Source organism: Aquila chrysaetos, chromosome 12 (genome assembly GCF_900496995.4).
Source record: "Aquila chrysaetos chrysaetos chromosome 12, bAquChr1.4, whole genome shotgun sequence".
NCBI lineage: Eukaryota > Metazoa > Chordata > Aves > Accipitriformes > Accipitridae > Aquila > Aquila chrysaetos.
This window is the reverse complement of record NC_044015.1, coordinates 21,837,987-21,856,152: the sequence shown is the minus strand read 5'-3', so window position 1 is coordinate 21,856,152 and position 18,166 is coordinate 21,837,987. Positions and strand designations below refer to the sequence as shown.

General features: G+C 43.3%; 1 protein-coding gene across 1 annotated transcript in view; it reads left to right on the top strand.

Annotated features, from left to right (window-relative positions):
- The first annotated feature begins 7,204 nt into the window (after window positions 1–7,204).
- Window positions 7,205–18,166, top strand: part of PLPPR4 (phospholipid phosphatase related 4) — a 35,900-nt gene continuing 24,938 nt past the window's right edge. Inside the window, exon 1 of the mRNA XM_030032680.1 lies at window positions 7,205–7,479. Within this exon, the coding sequence (XP_029888540.1) occupies window positions 7,402–7,479 (78 nt within the window). The 5' untranslated portion in view covers window positions 7,205–7,401. The remainder of the gene's footprint in view (window positions 7,480–18,166) is intronic.

The following is an 18,166-nucleotide window of genomic DNA, read 5'->3' as shown; positions in this document are numbered from 1 at the left end:
AGCATACATTTTTCATTAAAATGTATTGAATAATATTGTGTTTAGGCATATTACTTTAAGAAAAAAAATTTTGAGAAGGAGGTTATTTAAGTCAGAAAAACATGACATCAGAGTCTTGGAAATGGCAAAACTAAGCTCAGATGCAAATATGTGCAGTGGTTAGAAAGGGACAGATTAATATCAACAGGCTATTGTAGCAGTACTCCTCAAAATGTCAGATGTGTACATCAGCCCTTTTCTGACATGGTATTTCATACAGACTGCAGGGCAAACAGGATTTCTGCTGTCATGTTTTTATAAAATACAAACAGGACTGTCCTGCATTTCCATTCAGACAAATGGGTACTACTGTTAATTACATGACTGCAGTTTCTCACTTGACCTCTGCCTCAGCTCATGCACCAAATGGCTGGTGTTTAATTAGCTGCTGATAACCAACTTGCCCAGATTCAAGTAAAATCTCTGTGACAGGTCACCGCATAAAAATCCAGATTTGTGCCTTACTGATATATACAGAAAGTTGCTTTAAAGAGCCATTGATATCCCAGAAACAGTCTGGGATTTTCACATTCTGACATTTTCATGCCTTCATGCCTGTAACTAAGATCTTAAATCCAGATGTATGCAGGTAACCAAGAATATGCCATTATCAGCATCAAAATAAAAGCATAGTGGGTATAATACATAACAAACATAAACTCCTTTTCCCATATTCTACATCAGCCAGCCACAAGGCAGCTTCACTAAAAGCCACATAACCACTCAGCCCAGTGCTATGTCTGACTTAAGGGGAAACAGTTCATACAAACCGCAGTCCAGCGCTATGCTTCTGCAGCCACATAACTTGCAACCCCAAATTCACCTAAGGCCAGGCATGTATGTCTGCAAAATACTATGTAGATGTGTTCATAGGTAGTATTTAAAGCCACAGATTCAGAAGAATGGTTCTAGCATGACTCATGCAAAACATGCAAAATTCATTTTCTAGACCAAACGGTGCAGTGTAAAAGGCAGCAGAAAAGCCAGGAATCAAAGTCATCTGCTACTTTAAAGCTGTGACCTACATCTAATAGCCAAAGAAAAGACATTAGAAGACAGAGCTTTACAGCAACAGGAGATTATTAGGCATAGTGGAGAAACAATTGCTTTTCTGTTAGTTCAGTGATAAAGTTCTCTGGTGCTATACAGTATAAATAGTTAATGCTGATATATATTGAGTGCTATTGTGGAATTGCAGTCATTTTTAGCTGACATGCATTCATTAAATTACAACTTTAAAGCAGAATTTAACTCTCCCATCTGCACTGTGGGTCTCTTTTGTATGTTTTGAACTTGTTCCACTATGAATCTCCCAGTGCTGTCACATGCCATCTATCCAAGAGCGCTATGTGCTGCTCACATGGGAGCTACAGATGGGTCAAAGAGGAAAATTTTGCCCTGACATGAATAAGTAAGGAAAAAATAAACTTGCACTTGTGAAAAGCTAATGCAAGTATTAATAATTAAGGGGACGTCCTTGATATCATTCAGCTATCCAATTTTACTGTATCCTATCATTTTTCCCTTTCATCACATTTACCAGGTTTATATGTAGGCCACCTTGTTAGGATGCTAGAAAAGATGTTGCCTTGTTGTCTGACATGGACTTTGTCCTGGGAGTGACCATTTTCTTTTCTCCAGTAACAGATTATATTAAAGTAGTTGCACCAAAGATTAGAAAGCCTGTTCATGAAATATTTGTAAAAATTTATCTGTGTTATGACCACAACAATCTTTTAAATGGATGACTGTAAAACAAGCAATGTCCTCTCACTTGCTCAGCGCAGATTTACTTATGGAATAACATGGGAATTCAATACACACAGCAAATTCCCCCAAACAGACATTTTCCTGAGGGACTAGTGGGGGAGAAAGAATAATATATATATATGTGCACACACACACTGCTGCATTTCTGAATTCTGATATGGCAAGCAAAGCAGAACAAAAATCATCTGTCAGTTCCACACAGAAGAGCCCAGCTCCCATATGCCACTCTTTTTCCAGAAGAGGATTACTGTATTAATATGCTGAGTTCACATCATCTATTCCACACTCAGTGGGCAAAACAAAACCAAAAAATCCATCTATATAATATGAAAGAGTTAACCCTGATCCATACCCACAGTCTCAGAAATGGCCTTTGTGCAGGGAAATTGTGTGGTGACCAGAGGAGAGCAGGTTTTCTTAGGCTACTAAGCAACAGTAACTGCAACTGCAGCTGCTGCTGCATGCAGCCTCTGGCCAAACTTCTGCTTGCTAGAAACCCCCCAGTGCAATTGTCTGACCAGTAGATCTGCACAGCCACAGACCCACCGGCTCTCAGCCAATTCTAATTCTTTCCCAAATTATTTCATACTGCTTTTACAAGGGGGTTTATTCAGTGATATAGCACAGGTCCCTGCTTACACAGTGTGCTTTCTGTTCCCATGGAAGCAGTGAAACCACAGCCATTGCCTGTGTCCAGCACTTAACCAAAGCCTGGGAGTAAAGGCAGACTTTGCTGCAGAGGGAAGAGAGCTCCTGGATAAAGAGATGATGACCTGCAGTCACATTTTATACAGTGCAGCTTTACCAACACACTAGACTATGCCGGAAAATAATTTCAAATCATGTTTCTAATAACTGTGGCAGCTGCTATCTGCCTGACAAGTGCAAAGAAAGGTGCTTTCTTCACCTAAAGAAGCTCCACCAATAATAATTCTTCAGTGGGGGCAATGTTTTGTGTCAAGCTGATCTCTTAAAAATCAGCTTGGACTCACCAGGGGCACCCACTGATGGCCAAGTTTTCTTTTTGTTGAAGGAAGAATAAATATCTCTTCGTAAAATCTTATTCCAGATGAGTCAGAAGAGGCCTATACTCCAGGTCTATGAATTTTATCTTTTAGTTCCCCAAGTTCTTAAAATTTTTCCATTAACTTGATTGGTTTTGCTGAAGCAAAGCATAAACAAACAGTTTTATACTTTATGCTAATATGTTTCCATGACACTTTCCTGTTACAGAGATTGCTTGAAGGTGGGTAAAAAAAGCTGTCAGCATTAGTGCAGATCCTGTACATATGACTAGCCTGCACATAGATAATAGGCATTCATAAGTCATGCATCACCACACTTCCTTGTAAGATTATCTTGATTGAAATGGACAGGAGGTGTTTTCTGAATTTTTTACCACTAACAAATTTTCCTTTAGGAGATTGTATAGATGAGATACTCATTGTGGTGGGTTGACCCAGGCTGGATGCCAGGTGCCCACCAAAGCCACTCAATCACTCCCCTCCTCAACTGGACAGGGGAGAGAAAATATAACAAAAGGCTCATGGGTTGAGATAAGGACAGGGAGAGATCACTCAGGAAATACAGTCATGGGCAAAATAGACTCGACTTGGGAAATTAGTTTAATTTATACCAATCAAAGCAGAGTAGGATAACAAAAAATAAAACCAAATCTTAAAACACCTTCCCCCCACCCCTCCCTTCTTCCCAGGCTTAACTTTACTCCTCAATTCTCTACCTCCTCCCCCCACAGCAGCACAGGGGGATGGGGAATGGGGGTTGCAGTCAGTATATCACACATTGTCTCTGCCACTCCTTCCTCCTCAGGGGGAGGACTCCTCACACTCTTCCCCTGCTCCAGCATGGGGTCCCTCCCACGGCAGACAGTCCTCCATTAACTTCTCCAATGTGAGTCCTTCCCATGGGCTGCAGTTCTTCATGAACTGCTCCAGCGTGGGTCCCTTCCATGGCGCGCAGTCCTTCAGGCACAGACTGCTCCAGTGCAGGTCCCCCATAGGGTCACAAGTCCTCCCAGCAAACCTGCTCCAGTGTGGGCTCCTCTCTGCACAGGTTCACAGGTCCTGCCAGGAGCCTGCTCCAGCACAGGCTTCCCACAGGGTCACAGCCTCCTTCAGGCATCCACCTGCTCCAGTGTGGGGTCCTCCCCGGGCTGCAGGTGGGTATCTGCTCCACCGTGGACCTCCATGGGCTGCAGGGGGACAGCCTGCCTCACCATGGTCTTCACCACGGGCTGCAGGGGAATCTCTGCTCTGGCACCTAGAGCACCTCCTCCCCCTCCTTCTTCACTGACCTTGGCATCTGTAGAGTTCTTTCTCTCACATATTCTCACTCCTCTCTTCAGCTGCAATTGCTGCTGTGCAGCAATTTTTCCCCCTTCTTAAGTATGTTATCCCAGAGGCACTACCACCACTGCTGATGGGCTCGGCCTTGGCCAGCCATGGGTCCGTCTTGGAGCCAGCTGGCACTGGCTCTATTGAACACAGAGGAAACTTCTAGCAGCTTCTCATAGAAGCCACCCCTATAGCCCCTCTGCTACCAAAACCTTGCCATGCAAACCCAATACACTCATTTACACAAAAGACATTTCACACTGTTCTATCAATGTTTTTATGTAAATGGGAATCAATCCCATAATTTCTAACAACTAACTGTCAAAAGAGCTGAATGCAACTGCAATGGGGGGGACTTCTGTGTTTCCAGGTGTTAATATATAGATGAATCCCTTAGTCCAAAAGCCATATCACTACACTCAGCAAGGGCTTCTTCCCTTTTTCCATCAATATTCATGTGCTTGAAAGAGGACACACAGTAACCTAAATGTCAGTGTTGAGAAGTGGAGAAGAAATATTCTTACGCCATTATGTTAGTTCAGGACATAAGGTCCAAATGACTGCAGCCCCCTCTGGATACTGCAAGATGAAGAGAGATACAGAGCCTCTGCATAGAGTCGGTCAGGTGCTACCCTCTGAGGCTCGAGCAGGTAAGGCAGAAGCTAGGAATGCATTGCTGGCACCACAGCAAGGGTGAAATGATGAAGTGGCACTTTAGCTGTACCTTGGTTACTTACTCTTGACAAAGTGGTTGCTATAGCTGAGTCTCAACAGAGAACAAGTGAAAGCCCAGAGAGAAGGGTGGGAAATGCACCCTAGCCATGTCCATACTTGCCCATCTGTACCACCATTAAGACTAGTGCGAGGCAGACCTGCCACACTCTGGGACCCAGGCATTGATGATCATTTTCCTCTATTTGACTAGATTAAGGGCAGGAGTTCTTGTCAAGGTCTGTTACTGACAAAAAAGTAATTGCTTCACTTCAGCAAAATCATATATAACTCCTCTCCTAACTCCCTCTATCAGTACATTCACCAAATAGGGAGAAACAAAACCAGAGAATTAGCACAGCTCTTCCTGCCCTTACAGCAGTCACACAGCTTGCATTGCATCCTTCCCACCAGACATTGTCCTCGTTTCAGCTGGGTTAAACCACGACAGACATTTATAGTAAGAATTTGTAGAATAGGGACAGGTTGCTACTCTGCGTTTTACTGTACCTAACTATCACTGCTGCACTCTTAATTGGCCTTTAGGCAGTACAATAATAAAATATAATTAATAGCTGGGTTTTTGCCAGTTTCTGAAGTTACATCACGATGTGAGTTTCTTGGTTCATTTTGCCAGAGAAGCACCCTAATCCCTCTACTCTTCCAGAATGAAGCAATCATGTGTGAAACGGAGGCAGACAAAGCACTCTGAGTAATTTTTAATGGTGTGCGCTAATGATTTTCAAGCCAGATTCAAGATTTCAGAACAAGCAAGGCTGATACAGTAAATGCAACTCTAAGTGGCCATCGCTCATTAACCACTCTCCCCAATAATAGTTACATATTTGGCAGCAGCAAAGTCTGGCTACAGCTCCTCAGCTCTTACTGTTTTGCTTAGAATAACCCAGCAGCAAGGCTAACAATAGGGGACGTTTTTTACTTAAAGGCTAGACCACTGATGGGTAGGAACAACTACCAGACACCCCCACACCGCCCAAAATAATTTCCTGGAATTTGGTGCTGATAGTCAATCACAAACCTCCTCTGCTTACAGCTCCTCTACTCCCAGAAGCCCTCCTGGCCACCTCTGCTGCCTGGAGCCCCCCACCTCCCTTTCACAGGGGCACCAATGAGTCCCCTGTACCCCTGAGTCAGCAGAAACCCTGGGAATCGTTCCTAACAGGGTTAGGACAAGATTATGTGTTGGCGTGGCAACACTTGCAACCTGTTGCAGCTCTGAAAAGTCTTTTTCAATGATTTGGAGTCCGACTACAGAGTTGCCTTCCACACCTGCCTGCAGGCATGGAGTACATTTTTGCTTTTACCCTCTTATGAAACTTTTTTGCCTGTCTGCTCAGTGCAGACCATGGATTGGCACATCCTCTGTGGGTAAATGAAAGGAGAACAGCTAGAAAAGAAAAGGGGCTGGTGAGAATCTTCACCTCCATTGCCATAGCACACTGGCTACAGCAGCCAAAATACCAGCAAACATCTGAACAAGAGCAGTGGGTTATTTCCCATGTCCCTCCCAAAAAGGAGGGACAGGAAATAAACGATGACTGTTTGTGTCACACTTCTCTCCTTGAACATTAAAGCTACACACCACAATGCAAGAATAAGCTTACAGGCACAAGACAACCTTAATGTGCTAGAAAGAATGAAAATGCTATCCCATACAGGGAACTCCTGCAGGCCTCATCCGTGGTACCTCTCACTCACATCAACAGGAGCTTGCCTGAGAAAAGGCTGCAAACTTTGATCCATAAATAGGATCTCGAAATAACACATTTCACCATGGAAACAATTGTTCAGATTAGTTCTGTTCTCTTTAAGATTGTAGCAGGAACTGCACCAGACGCTTCACGGACTAGAGAAACCACATGCCTCAGTATCGCACACGGGGTTGAGGAGCTGGGCTCTGCTCCGTCCCAGTCACACCACTCCCCCCTGCCTGGCGCTGAGGCTGCGGTAAGCTGTCATTAGCAGTTCGATCTCAAAAAGAGTACCCCTGCAAGAGAACACTGGCCATACAGGAACGGTATTCCCAGGGCCGTTCCAGTACTCCCGTTTCAGAGAAAGATTTCCCAGAAGCAAGATAAAAGCCCCAAACTCCCCCTGGAGCGCCCCGTACACCCTCACGCCTGCAGGGATCCTGTTCGGGTGTCTCAGGCCTGTACGTGCACATTCGCAAATCGCTTGCTGCAGCCACAGCTCCCCCAGTTCTGAGCGCGCCGCCCCGGGGCGTCCCCTTCACCCCCGGTTGCTCTGACGCTCCGCGTAGCGCCGGCGCGAAGGGGTTAAGGCGGCCGGGACCCCCGCCGCCCGCACGCCCGCCGCCGGGGCCGGGCCCCTTCCCCCCGCCGCCGAGCAGCCTCCTGACGTCAGCCCCGCGCACGGCGCAGGGGACGCGCTAGCGTGCGGCTCGGCGCGGCGCGGCGGCGGCGGGCGGAGGAGACCCGCGGCGGGCGGCTGCGAGCGGCCGGGGGAGCGCGCTGCCGCGGGGCCGCCGCCCGCAGCCGCCGCCAGCATGTCCGCGAAGGAGCGGCAGAAGGGCAAAGTGACCAAGGACAGCGTCACCCTCCTGCCCTGCTTCTACTTCGTGGAGGTGAGTGGCCGACCCGGCCGAGCGGGCCCCTCGGGAGCAGCCGCGGGGGCGGCGGGGCCGGCGGCGGGCGCGGGGGGCTGGCGGCGGGCGCGGGGAGCGGCGCGCCTCGGAGCCTTTCCGCGGGGAATGCCGCTTTCCCCGCGGGGAGGGAGCTCGCCTCGGCACTGCTCCCGCACCGTCTGATGCAAAATCCCTACGTGATGCTTCGCCTTACCGAAATCGGCATCGAAGCCCCCCATAAGGAGCAGGCGTAAATGAATCTCTTCTTTGCAGTCTTTTCAAGTGCGAATTATTTCTAGGAATTACTCAGCAAACGAAAGGGTTGCTCAACTAAATCATGCTATGTGCACAGGAACCTCTCGGGAGGAAGACATGTTTCAAGAAGGGCTGGCTTCTAGGCAAACGCCGCTCGTGTTGCTTTAGTAGAATAAAAATCACTTTCGTAAGGGAATGCTTAGGGAAACAGAAATGTTCTCAAAATGATAATCAGTGGCATCTGTTTCTACCAACCTCTGGATTATGTGCTTCCTCTAACAGAGCTAAAAATGTCTGGTTTGAAGATGGAATGAGGTTCTCGGCACATCTTAAAGAGCAAAACCTGCTATGGCTGCTCAGCTGGTAGCAGGTGGAGTTGCAGGGGCACTAGCTGCTTGGTGTGTCTCTCGGAGGTATTTAGCCCCCCTGGAAAGTACAGTCACTTAAGTACTTCTATAAGATATGAGTAGACACAGTTTAAGCTTAAAGACATTGGCGTGATGTTAATTTGTTTAATGGCACGGCAGTAAGAAGGAGGTAAGAATGTTTTATGGATTGAGCAAAGTGTTTCAGGTGACCCCACTCACAGGGAAGTGACTGAGGCACTTTGAGGCACCATGTAACTTACCTCAGAGAGAGATTGTGAAAATAATATGAACAACTCGGTGGTAAAATATGGTGTAAGTTAACTATAATGGGTGTGCTGAATAAAAACATAAAAAATACATACAATGCTTAATATACAAAACTCTAAAATATAAACATTGGCTGAAATATAAAACAAAAATTATTTTCTTTCAGGTGCACTTGAAGGGCTTGGGAGGTTCTCTAGGAGGTAGAAGGGGTCAGGTTGAGAAGGAGTTTTAGATAACAGTGGAGTGTCTCTGTCCACTGTGCTCCCCAAGCACCGGGACATGGTCAGGAGCTAACCCAAAGTAAGCTGCACCAACTGGAAAGCTTTGCAGAAGCTGGTTATATGGAAGTATCCGACACATCCTATCAATGCAATTAGGCCTGCTCAAGAAAAGCCTTTTGATGGAAGGCACTTGCTGTGCCATGTATCTTACACTAGCTTTGCATAGGAGGGAGAGCTCAAGCTTGGAGAAGCCCCTAAAAAAATGTAGGGGCTTCCTCAATCTCTGTGCCATCTTTGTTGCTTTGGGAATCCAAACAAGACAAGAGATTGCTGGACTTCAGCTTGGGCATAACTCTAATGCAGGGGACAATGTAGAGATCCTGCAAGACACAACAGAACTGTGCTGTTTGGTGGGCTTGGCTTTGGCTTGCAGCAAGATGGGATGAAACACAGAGCAGCAGCACAGAACGTGAGCCTGCTACTCAAAAGAGTTGCCTTACATAATATTAATTGCATAGTTGTAGTTCTCCTAGAAGCTCCCTGTAGCTGTTACAAGGAATAAGGCAAAGGATTCTGTGAGCAATGAAGAACTTAGACTGAGCTCTGTGTACAGTTCCCACATGAAGCAGGCGAGTTCTCCACTCTGGTGTGGACTTCTAAGACCTTCAGCAAGTCCTTTACATCTAGATCTAAAGCGGTGGAGATCTCTTCAACACCCACCTGCTCTGAGAGGGAGTCAGAGTTCTCGCTTAAAAGAATGGTGTCCTAATGAACTTCTAGGACTTACATGTTATTCAGTTGCAGGAGCAGAGTCCAGAGCCTGTGCGAGCCCTTCTCCCCCAGGAGCAAGTTCTAATTATTGAACTGATGAACATGTAGGTATTCAGTACAAGTAAAAGCAACATCAAGAGAAAAAACTGATGCAATACACCTGAGCTTAAACATCAATTAGGAAACTCTTTGGTGAGTTGTCAGCCCTCTCCCATTACACTGCAGCAGGATTTGAAACCATTTCCCACATTTTAGTTGAGTAGTCATATCACTTGAGTGAAAAGGTGACAACGATTTTTGTGATATTTAGAAAGAAACACTTGGCATGTGTTAGTTACGTACACCCACCCTGCATTTACCCGCATGTGCACTAATTCTAATAAGACTAATGAGAATGCCTTTCTAGAGCTTTGTAGCACAGGCAGATGCCAGCACTTCAACAGCATCAGAAAAAGGACATGATGGCTTAGATTCTTCCATTGTGATTGGCTCAAGGAGAACCAAAGACTGAGTTGCACCTCATAAAGAGAGATTTCATCAAAGATAATTTAATTGCAATGAGAAGTTCACAAGTATAAGGGATAGAGGAATCATCCAGTGTGGTTGACTGGCATTACTATCTAATACTGATTTCCTTTGTAAGCAGGAGGTAAGCTCCTAATGTGATCCAACTACTTAAAAACAAAACTTACCCAATTTAATTAAGGCTCTCTGAATTTTAAAGCTTTTACTTTCATGAATAGTGGTTGAATGCATGATGGGAAACAGGCTTCCAACCTCTCTCCTCTGAATGCTGTCAATTCTTTTATGTTTTTTTTCTTCTGCCACTCACTAACTTTAATTTTCCATGTCCCATTCATAGCAGACAGTCCCTCTCCACCCTGAATTGCAATAAGAAAACCAGAGCTCATTAAGTTTGCACCTTCAAACAAGAAAATTTGGGTTTGCTGTCATCCACTTTGTATCAAGACCTAGGAGGTCTAGGCCAAAAGAAAAGCAGATTGTTTAGAAAATACATTACAAAAAGTGCTGTTTTTTCTCTCAAACACTAGACAAAAGGAAAGACATGGAAAAAAGGATGTTGGGTCAAGGAGGAAGTCAAAATTCCAAAGCGGTAGGAAAGGGACGTGTTCATGTGTATACAAATGAAATATATAGTTAGAGAGTGGAAAAATTACCTGTAATAACTAATATAATTCAGTCATGCAGAACAAGTAAAGACAGACAGATTCCGTGCTTCAGAAGGACCTTATCTTCAGAAATAGCAGCAAACAAGTACAGTTCTGACACTGAGGGTTTTCTGCTATTAAGATCCTTAAGAATGTGTTATGAATGAGACTAACTCCTGTAAACAAACGTGTTTGGTGGCAGCAACTTTCAGGATTGCATAAAATATGATTACATAGAATGTATGCAGGCCAACGGATGGTTAACTTCAAAAGAAATACTCTGGGCCTGATTTTGGTTTCAGTCTAATTTAAGAATAATTCAAACTAGCAGATTTTATCAACAACAGAGTTAAAACATAAACCCAATATGCCCCTCTTGAGATCATTGTTATCACTAGAGCTACTCTTCATTTACACAGCAAAAGCAAAAGGAGAACCAGGCTAGAGCTTTGGAAGACATAGAAATGAAAAAGAAATGAAATTAAGAGATGGAGCTTCTGAAAAATGTGGATGGGTCATTCTCTAAAAACATCAGAGGCAAACAAATGAGCATTATGAAATAAATCTTAACACATTTTCAATTACATATTTTGAAGTTTCATGATTCATAAAATAAAATAACTTGTATCATAAGAATGTTTTAGAGGTTATTTTAAAACACTGGTAATACTTCTGCTTAGCAGAGCCTGTGATCAGCACACGCTCCTGACAGCTGAATAGTTTTAGATTGCCTTGTGCATCGTGCTTACCTGAAGCACGTGGTAATCAGCACTGCCAGGCAGTTTGGCCTGTTTTATTCCTAATTATGCTTGTGGCATTTTAGGGTTCTGTAGACTGTATGGGTTATCTGAGCTTCATTTGCACAGCTGAGAAAGACAAAACTTGCCATGAAAACTCACAGTCCCTCTGGTCTAGCGGGAATTCATTTTCATGGTAAAAAGTCTACATGCCTCTGGGAGATACTGAAAATGAGTATTCCTGGAATAAGTTTTGCTTTTTGTTAACTGACTTTCTTTTCAGCATATTCAGAGTATATCATAAGTATATTCACTTACAGATGAAATACGGATGTCTCGCATTTTAATATGAATCTGGAAATCTTCCAGGGTTATGTAGTTTCTGTTCCTGGCAGAACGGTCATACTTTAGAGGCAGGACACACAGACAAATTTCTTCTTGGTGGAGGAAAAAGACTGTCTTCACCCATGCTATTCCACATAAAAAACTGCTGGTTTAAATCCTGGCTTCACAGAAGTCACTATGAATTTTGCCTTCGACTTCTGTGGCACTATTGCTTCATCTGGTGCCCCAGATGTGGGAAGGCAAAAGGCCAAGGTGTTGTCAATCTGAGTGACTTGATGCACTTATTCTCCACCTAAATTGTGTTCCGGTGCCACAGCCTTCATCTGTTGGTTGCTTAACTTCCAGGGACTAAAATGGGAGACATTTCAGACAATGTCCCTTGTACAGTTAAATTTTTTCCTTACGTTATCTTCTAGACTCTTGTGTATGATGCATGCATACAGATATAGGTAGCTTCTTTTTTCTAGGTTTTCCAGAGTGCAGCCAGGAGTTAATAACATCAGGATTGTTTTGAAACGCTTCTTTCAGTACTGGAAGACCACTTACTTTTCTCGTTCCCCAAAGGAGCTGGAATTCTCACCAGCAGAAAGCACAAAAATCAGTTATCATTGTAGGACTCCAGGCTGCAAAATGCAGGAGGTCATCAGCTTCCATTGAAATAAGTGTATGTAGAGAATGTTCACGGTGTCTCAGCACCAGATGCTTTATTTCCTTTTGCTTCTAACATACACTGACAGAGCTAGGTTTGAAATGTCAAATGTTTGTACACATCACTTGGTAGCTCAGTGCCACTTCTCAGTCACATCTGGCATTTTTTTCAGCTATTCAGCCATGCATGACCCACCACATTTATGCACTTTGTCACCTGCAAGTCACGTATGGGTGTGACTGCAAGAGACACAAAAAGCCAAGGGAGTGCACCGATTAGAATAAGAGCAGAGGGAGAGTAGGCTATAGGGCCAAATCTTTCTTCCTAAGAACAGGATTTTCGGATTCAGTGTAAGAGTTAAACTATACCGCTGTGTCTTGGAGGCATAGTATAGTCACATTTCTCTCTAGATAGGTTTTCTGTTATGCTTAAATTAGCCTTGGGGAGGGGGGGGAAATAACCAACAAAAAACCTGAACTGCAGAAGATGAAATTATCCCCATACTGTGGAAGTAGCATAATACTTTCCAAATACATTGCTTTTTCTCTCAAAGGAGTCAACCATGTGTGAGGGGAGGGGAAAAAGGAAAAATACACTTAACAGTCTGCTCATTGAGCTGACCTTGTCATGTGGCTGACTTACAGAGGATACATGTGCATTAGAGACCAGCATCCCCAAAATATTAAGGGGCTATCTGAGGCCTGAGGAGGCTGCTATGCATTCAAAGCAGCTATATAGTTCATTGGCCAAGTCATCAACGTTACATCCTTCACATCACTTCTATGCTTTTACAGAAGAGCCATACAGCCTGCATCCCACCAGCTTTTAGCAGATGATGAACAGAAAAGGGGAACAAAAAGGGAGGTGTCAGGCCTGTGCCAAGGCTGTCCTGGGAGAAAAAAATGCAAATACCACATGTCAGATCTCTCTCTGTGTTTGGCTACTTGCTTGGCAAGTGTAGAGTTTGAGTTGTTCATAGTGAAAGAAGGCCCTGCTCCCTTTTCAGTCCTGCACCATCCTCCTGACCTAATACCCCAGTAGTAAAAGGAGGCCTGAATATGTTAGAAATTAAAGGATATTAAATTTGTCAAATTATTACCTCTTCCAAAAATTTTTACCCCTCTCTGTGATTTTCTTATATAATTGTTAAAAATCTGTTACTTTGCAGCCAAAATTAATAAAGAACAGCCTATTGTGGAACCTTACATACACGGGAGCTGAGCTGTTAACAAACATTGTATCTTGACTGACGATCTTGTCCCTTAAAAGTCCAGTTTGTAGGAAGGGAGTTCAGAAGTGGCAAAACATCATGGGAGTAGGCCACTGGAGAAGGGTTGGCACCCACAGAATTATTTTTTTTTTTAATGTATGTATGGAAACCAGTGTGTTTTAGAGAGTAGAATAAATTGTAGTGTTGTGTAGGGACTGGCAGCTTTGTTCCCTAGAGATGGGGTTTTTGAGGAAACTTCTAGCTGAAGTTTGGTAACACTCTGACCCGAAAACAACCACCTTTTTTTGATATGTTGCTGTGCTTGATTTACCTTGCAGCAGGAGCATAAAAGAAGTTTCATAATCAACAGTATGTGCAATATCCTAAATCTCATTGTTTGTAGTTATTCATTGATTATAACTAATCATTGATTTAATTAATCAATAATCATAATTAATTGTAATAATAATTAATGAATCATCAATTATGTTTGAAGTCACACTGAAAAGAAATGCATTAATGGTATTTTTTGTGTTGTAAAATTTCTGCCTAAGGATTTGCTTTCTATTTAAGCACATATACTTAATTAAAAAGAAGTATTTTTAAAGTATTTTTAGATTATTCCTGCCTGAGAATATTTTTGTTAAACAATTTTTATTCTGTTGGTCTCTCCCTGTGTAATTGCTGCTTCACTTACATTTATAAAAAAAAAAAAAGGAAATAAGCACTGTTAGGATTACCATGCGTTCAGCATGACTTCGAGATTTCTGAAATAAATAGGAATTTTATCAGTGATGTATCAGCTCTATTTCTGGTCTTACACATACTGAGAGGTTTTCTATTAAGATTTGGCAAAAGATCAAGAGGTTTGAGGAGCTGCACGAAGGTATCTTTGTATTTCTAAAGCTAGACTCTAATTGGCAGTCACCAAACAATTAAATTAAACTCTAAAATCAATGCTGGAAATAAGGATAACTTAATTTTCCAAAATTGTAATGATAATAGCTTTCAGTGACAGCTGGGATTTGATATTAAACTGTGAGTTGAAATTAAATCCAATAGTGTTAAATCTAGGAGAAGGAAGACCATCATATCATGTCTCTGCAATTAGTTTCCATAAAACTTAGACAATGGTGAGGTAAAAATCCTTTAGAGAAAAGATCAGTTCCTATGGCTTTGGGCCAGATGAAACCTGCATCCAAAAAAAGGGACAAGAAACAGCAGAAACTTGTGTTCAGAGAGAAAAGCAAAACGCCTTTATACAGATGCAAAACTTACGACTTCTGAAAAGCCTGAATGCCTTCTCTTATAAGCCTGAGGCATTTAAGAATTAAGTTTAGAACATAAAAAAATCTGCAAATCTGACTTTTAGGTCAAGCAAGTTCCCTGCTCTCCAGCCATCCTGTGCTTAGTACTATCTCTCAAAAGTCCTCATGACAGCCCAGTTTACAATGCATTTGAGCTTGTACTTGGTCTTAATCCCAGTCCTGCACAGCAGTCTCACCGAGGGTGAAGGTACAGCACTGGTGTAGCTAAGCAGGAGCCATGTGTTCTCAAAAACAAGAGAAAATGGCAGAATTTGGGCTGATACCATTTCTTCTTCCTGACCTATTTCTGGAAGGTATTCAATCATAGTCATGACCTCAGTATTCATTCCTGCCAGCATAAAAGAGACCTGTCCTCCTTCCAGTCTCTCCTCCTGTCTTTTGTGAATCTCACAGCAAAGTACAACAGGACAACAACCAGGGCGGTTGAAAGCTGCAATCACTGTTAGTAGTTGGCTAAGAATAGGAATACCTTGTCTCCTCCAACCCACCACAGCCCTCTTTTTTGTCTCATCCATCTGTTGGGCCTTGTCATTTAGACCATGAATTATTTGGCACAAGGACTGACATTTATGATACATTTTAATAGAATCTTCCACAATGCCACAGCCTTGCAGTGCGAACACAACATAGCTATTAAATAGAGCAACCTTCTCCCAAGTACCTCGCTGGTATTTTTATCAATATTCATTAGCTATCTCTTTGAGGCAATCCTGTTTATTTACTCGATAGCTTACAAAGATTCCCTGATTCCCGGAAAACAAGAGAAATGCCAGGAGGCAGCTCCCATGCTCAGGAGCTCCTTGCTTGCTGCGGAGGGGTTGCAGAATGACCTCAGGATCTAAGAATTCCCAAGCCATCCAAGTCTAAAAATTATTTACAAAATATAAAAGATCCAAATAGTGTATCAGGCATCCCTTAACCCTTTTTGACAGGTGGACTAGTCATACTATCTTTATTCTGCATCTGGCTAATCATGTCTTGACTTCCTCTGAAAGCTACATATATACTGATTCTCTCTTTTCTGCTTGTCTTTTATACAGGCAGGTAAAACTAATAATTCCACAGCCTTTGTATTTGCATCCAGTCTCAAGGAAGATCACTCAAGTCATTCCAGCCAGCACACTGAGCAGTGACTTCAATATTCAACTATAATTACAAGAGAGGCTTTTCATTTTCCCCCCTACTTAGCCTGACTGAAATATAGCCCAGGCTAATCAATTTGTAACCCATATGTCCTGGGTTCAGCTGGGATAGAGTTAATTTTTACAGGAACCTGGGAGGTGGGGGGGCATAGCCGGGGCAGCTGACCTGAACTAGCCAAGGAGCTATTCCATACCATGTGACATCATGCTCAGTATATAAATAGGGAGTGGGCCGGGGGGAGGGCTCTCCTGCTCTCTCTCTCGACTTTCGGTGGGGGAAGTGGCGGAGCGTCGGGTCCCGGGTGGTGAGCAGTTGCACTGTGCATCACTCTTTTCTGTATACTCTTTCATTAGTACCGTCGTTGTTGTTGTAACTTTTTTTTGCGTTGTCCCAGTAAACTGCCCTTATCTCAATCCTCGAGGTTCCAGGGTTTTTTCCTCTCCTCCGTCTCCCCCCCTATCCCACCGGAGGGGGGCGGGAGGAGTGAGCGAGCGGCTGCGTGGTCCTTTGTTACCAGCTGGGCTGAAACCACGACACCATATTTAAAGAGTGTCTGCTGGTAGCCACCAACACAGCCCAATACAACACCACCACAGGATCTGGATATGAGTTCACGATAAGAGATAACACCTGTAGTGCATTTTAGCAAAGCAAAGAGAGGTCACATGACTGCAACCTACAGAAACAGGTTCAGACATTTGAGTATGTGACACTTCATGGTTGCACTCTCACAAAGCCCATGGATTTTAAGATGTTATTTTCCTGAAGATAAATATGGACTCTTTGCTTAGTTAAGGGCTGGCAAATATGAGAGTTAGATATGTAACTACCAGTGTACAGTTTTAGAGAAAGGGAATTTATAGAAGCTACTGATTCCCAGAGAGTTTTGAATTATGTATGTATCCAGTTGCATATTCTTTCAAGGTAAGAGAGAAACTGGGGGGTGGGGGGTGTGCTTATTTGTTGCCTCTCTTTTGGTTTGAGCCTCACTGTCTCCAGTGTCATTTAAGAAACCATCAATATCTGATTGCTACTGACTTGCCTGTAATGCTTGCAGAGAGAATGTGGTTTTAGTGAAGTTCATTATTTGGAAATTCTCCAGGGACCACCTTGAATTAGAAATTTAGGGCTCTGCAGAGAGCCTGTGGAATAGTAAAGTTAAAGGTCCTACATTTTAAGTCAAGAGCAAGCAGTTCAGTGTTTCTTTCATAACAACAGGTTGTATGCCTGGCGGAAGGCCGGAGACAAAAGTCAGTGCTCGAGACGCTGAGCTATCCAAAGGACAGCCTTGTGCTATTTATGGTTTCATACACTCCAATAAGATTTTCCCACTAAGGCTTGGCCTTCCACTGCCCCATTTGCAAGACCTCTGCTGTCGTACCAGACCTGTATTCCTGCATTACAGAGGGTGCAATGTGGAGGAGTTACAGGTGTAGGATAAGAGATAGGGCATATGCTGGTACTGGAGACTTCAAGGCTATGAACAACTCACCCAATGGTCAGATAAGGAAATGCAGAACTGCAGCTGGCAAAACTGGTTTTGGGGTAACAAAGAGTACAAAGAACAAGCATCCAACATACGTAAACCATGCTGCATATAGTAAATTGGGATGTAATGTGCAGACAGACCAAAAGAGAAAGAGCAAGGTGTGAAAGCACATTAGCAAACATAAAAATGAAGCCATGTGGTTCCTAGAGTGAGGAAGAATCATCATCAATATCATACTGCTCCTGACAAAGGATCTGAGATGCCCTACACTAGAGTCATAAATAGCTCATTTTATACAGAATAACTACTTGTTACTAGTAGATATTGATACAAAAATCATGCAGAGTTGTACCATACAAAGAAAGGTGAAAGTAAAACAAATTAGGCAGAACCTAATTTCTAAGATCATTAGAAAAACTGCTGTTGCAATTGAGCCAAACAAAAACAAAGCTCCAGGCAGGTCAAGACAAGTACAGACAAAGCATGTTTGATAAGCCCCAGTCCTGAGTCCTTGCAAACTCTGTACAAAATCTGTGGCTTGTTAGTAGCAATGACAATACTGTATTTAGTGGGCTACAGCTCTACAGGTTCCTCTTTTTGTGCATTTGAAGCCATGGAAAACTAATCATAGGGAAGTTTAACAGAAGCATTTCCATCTACCTGGGAGTACCCCAGCAAGTTTGGGCCTGGTGGTTAAGGGGTAGCCAACTTGTGGGTTTGGGGCAGGACCAGCAT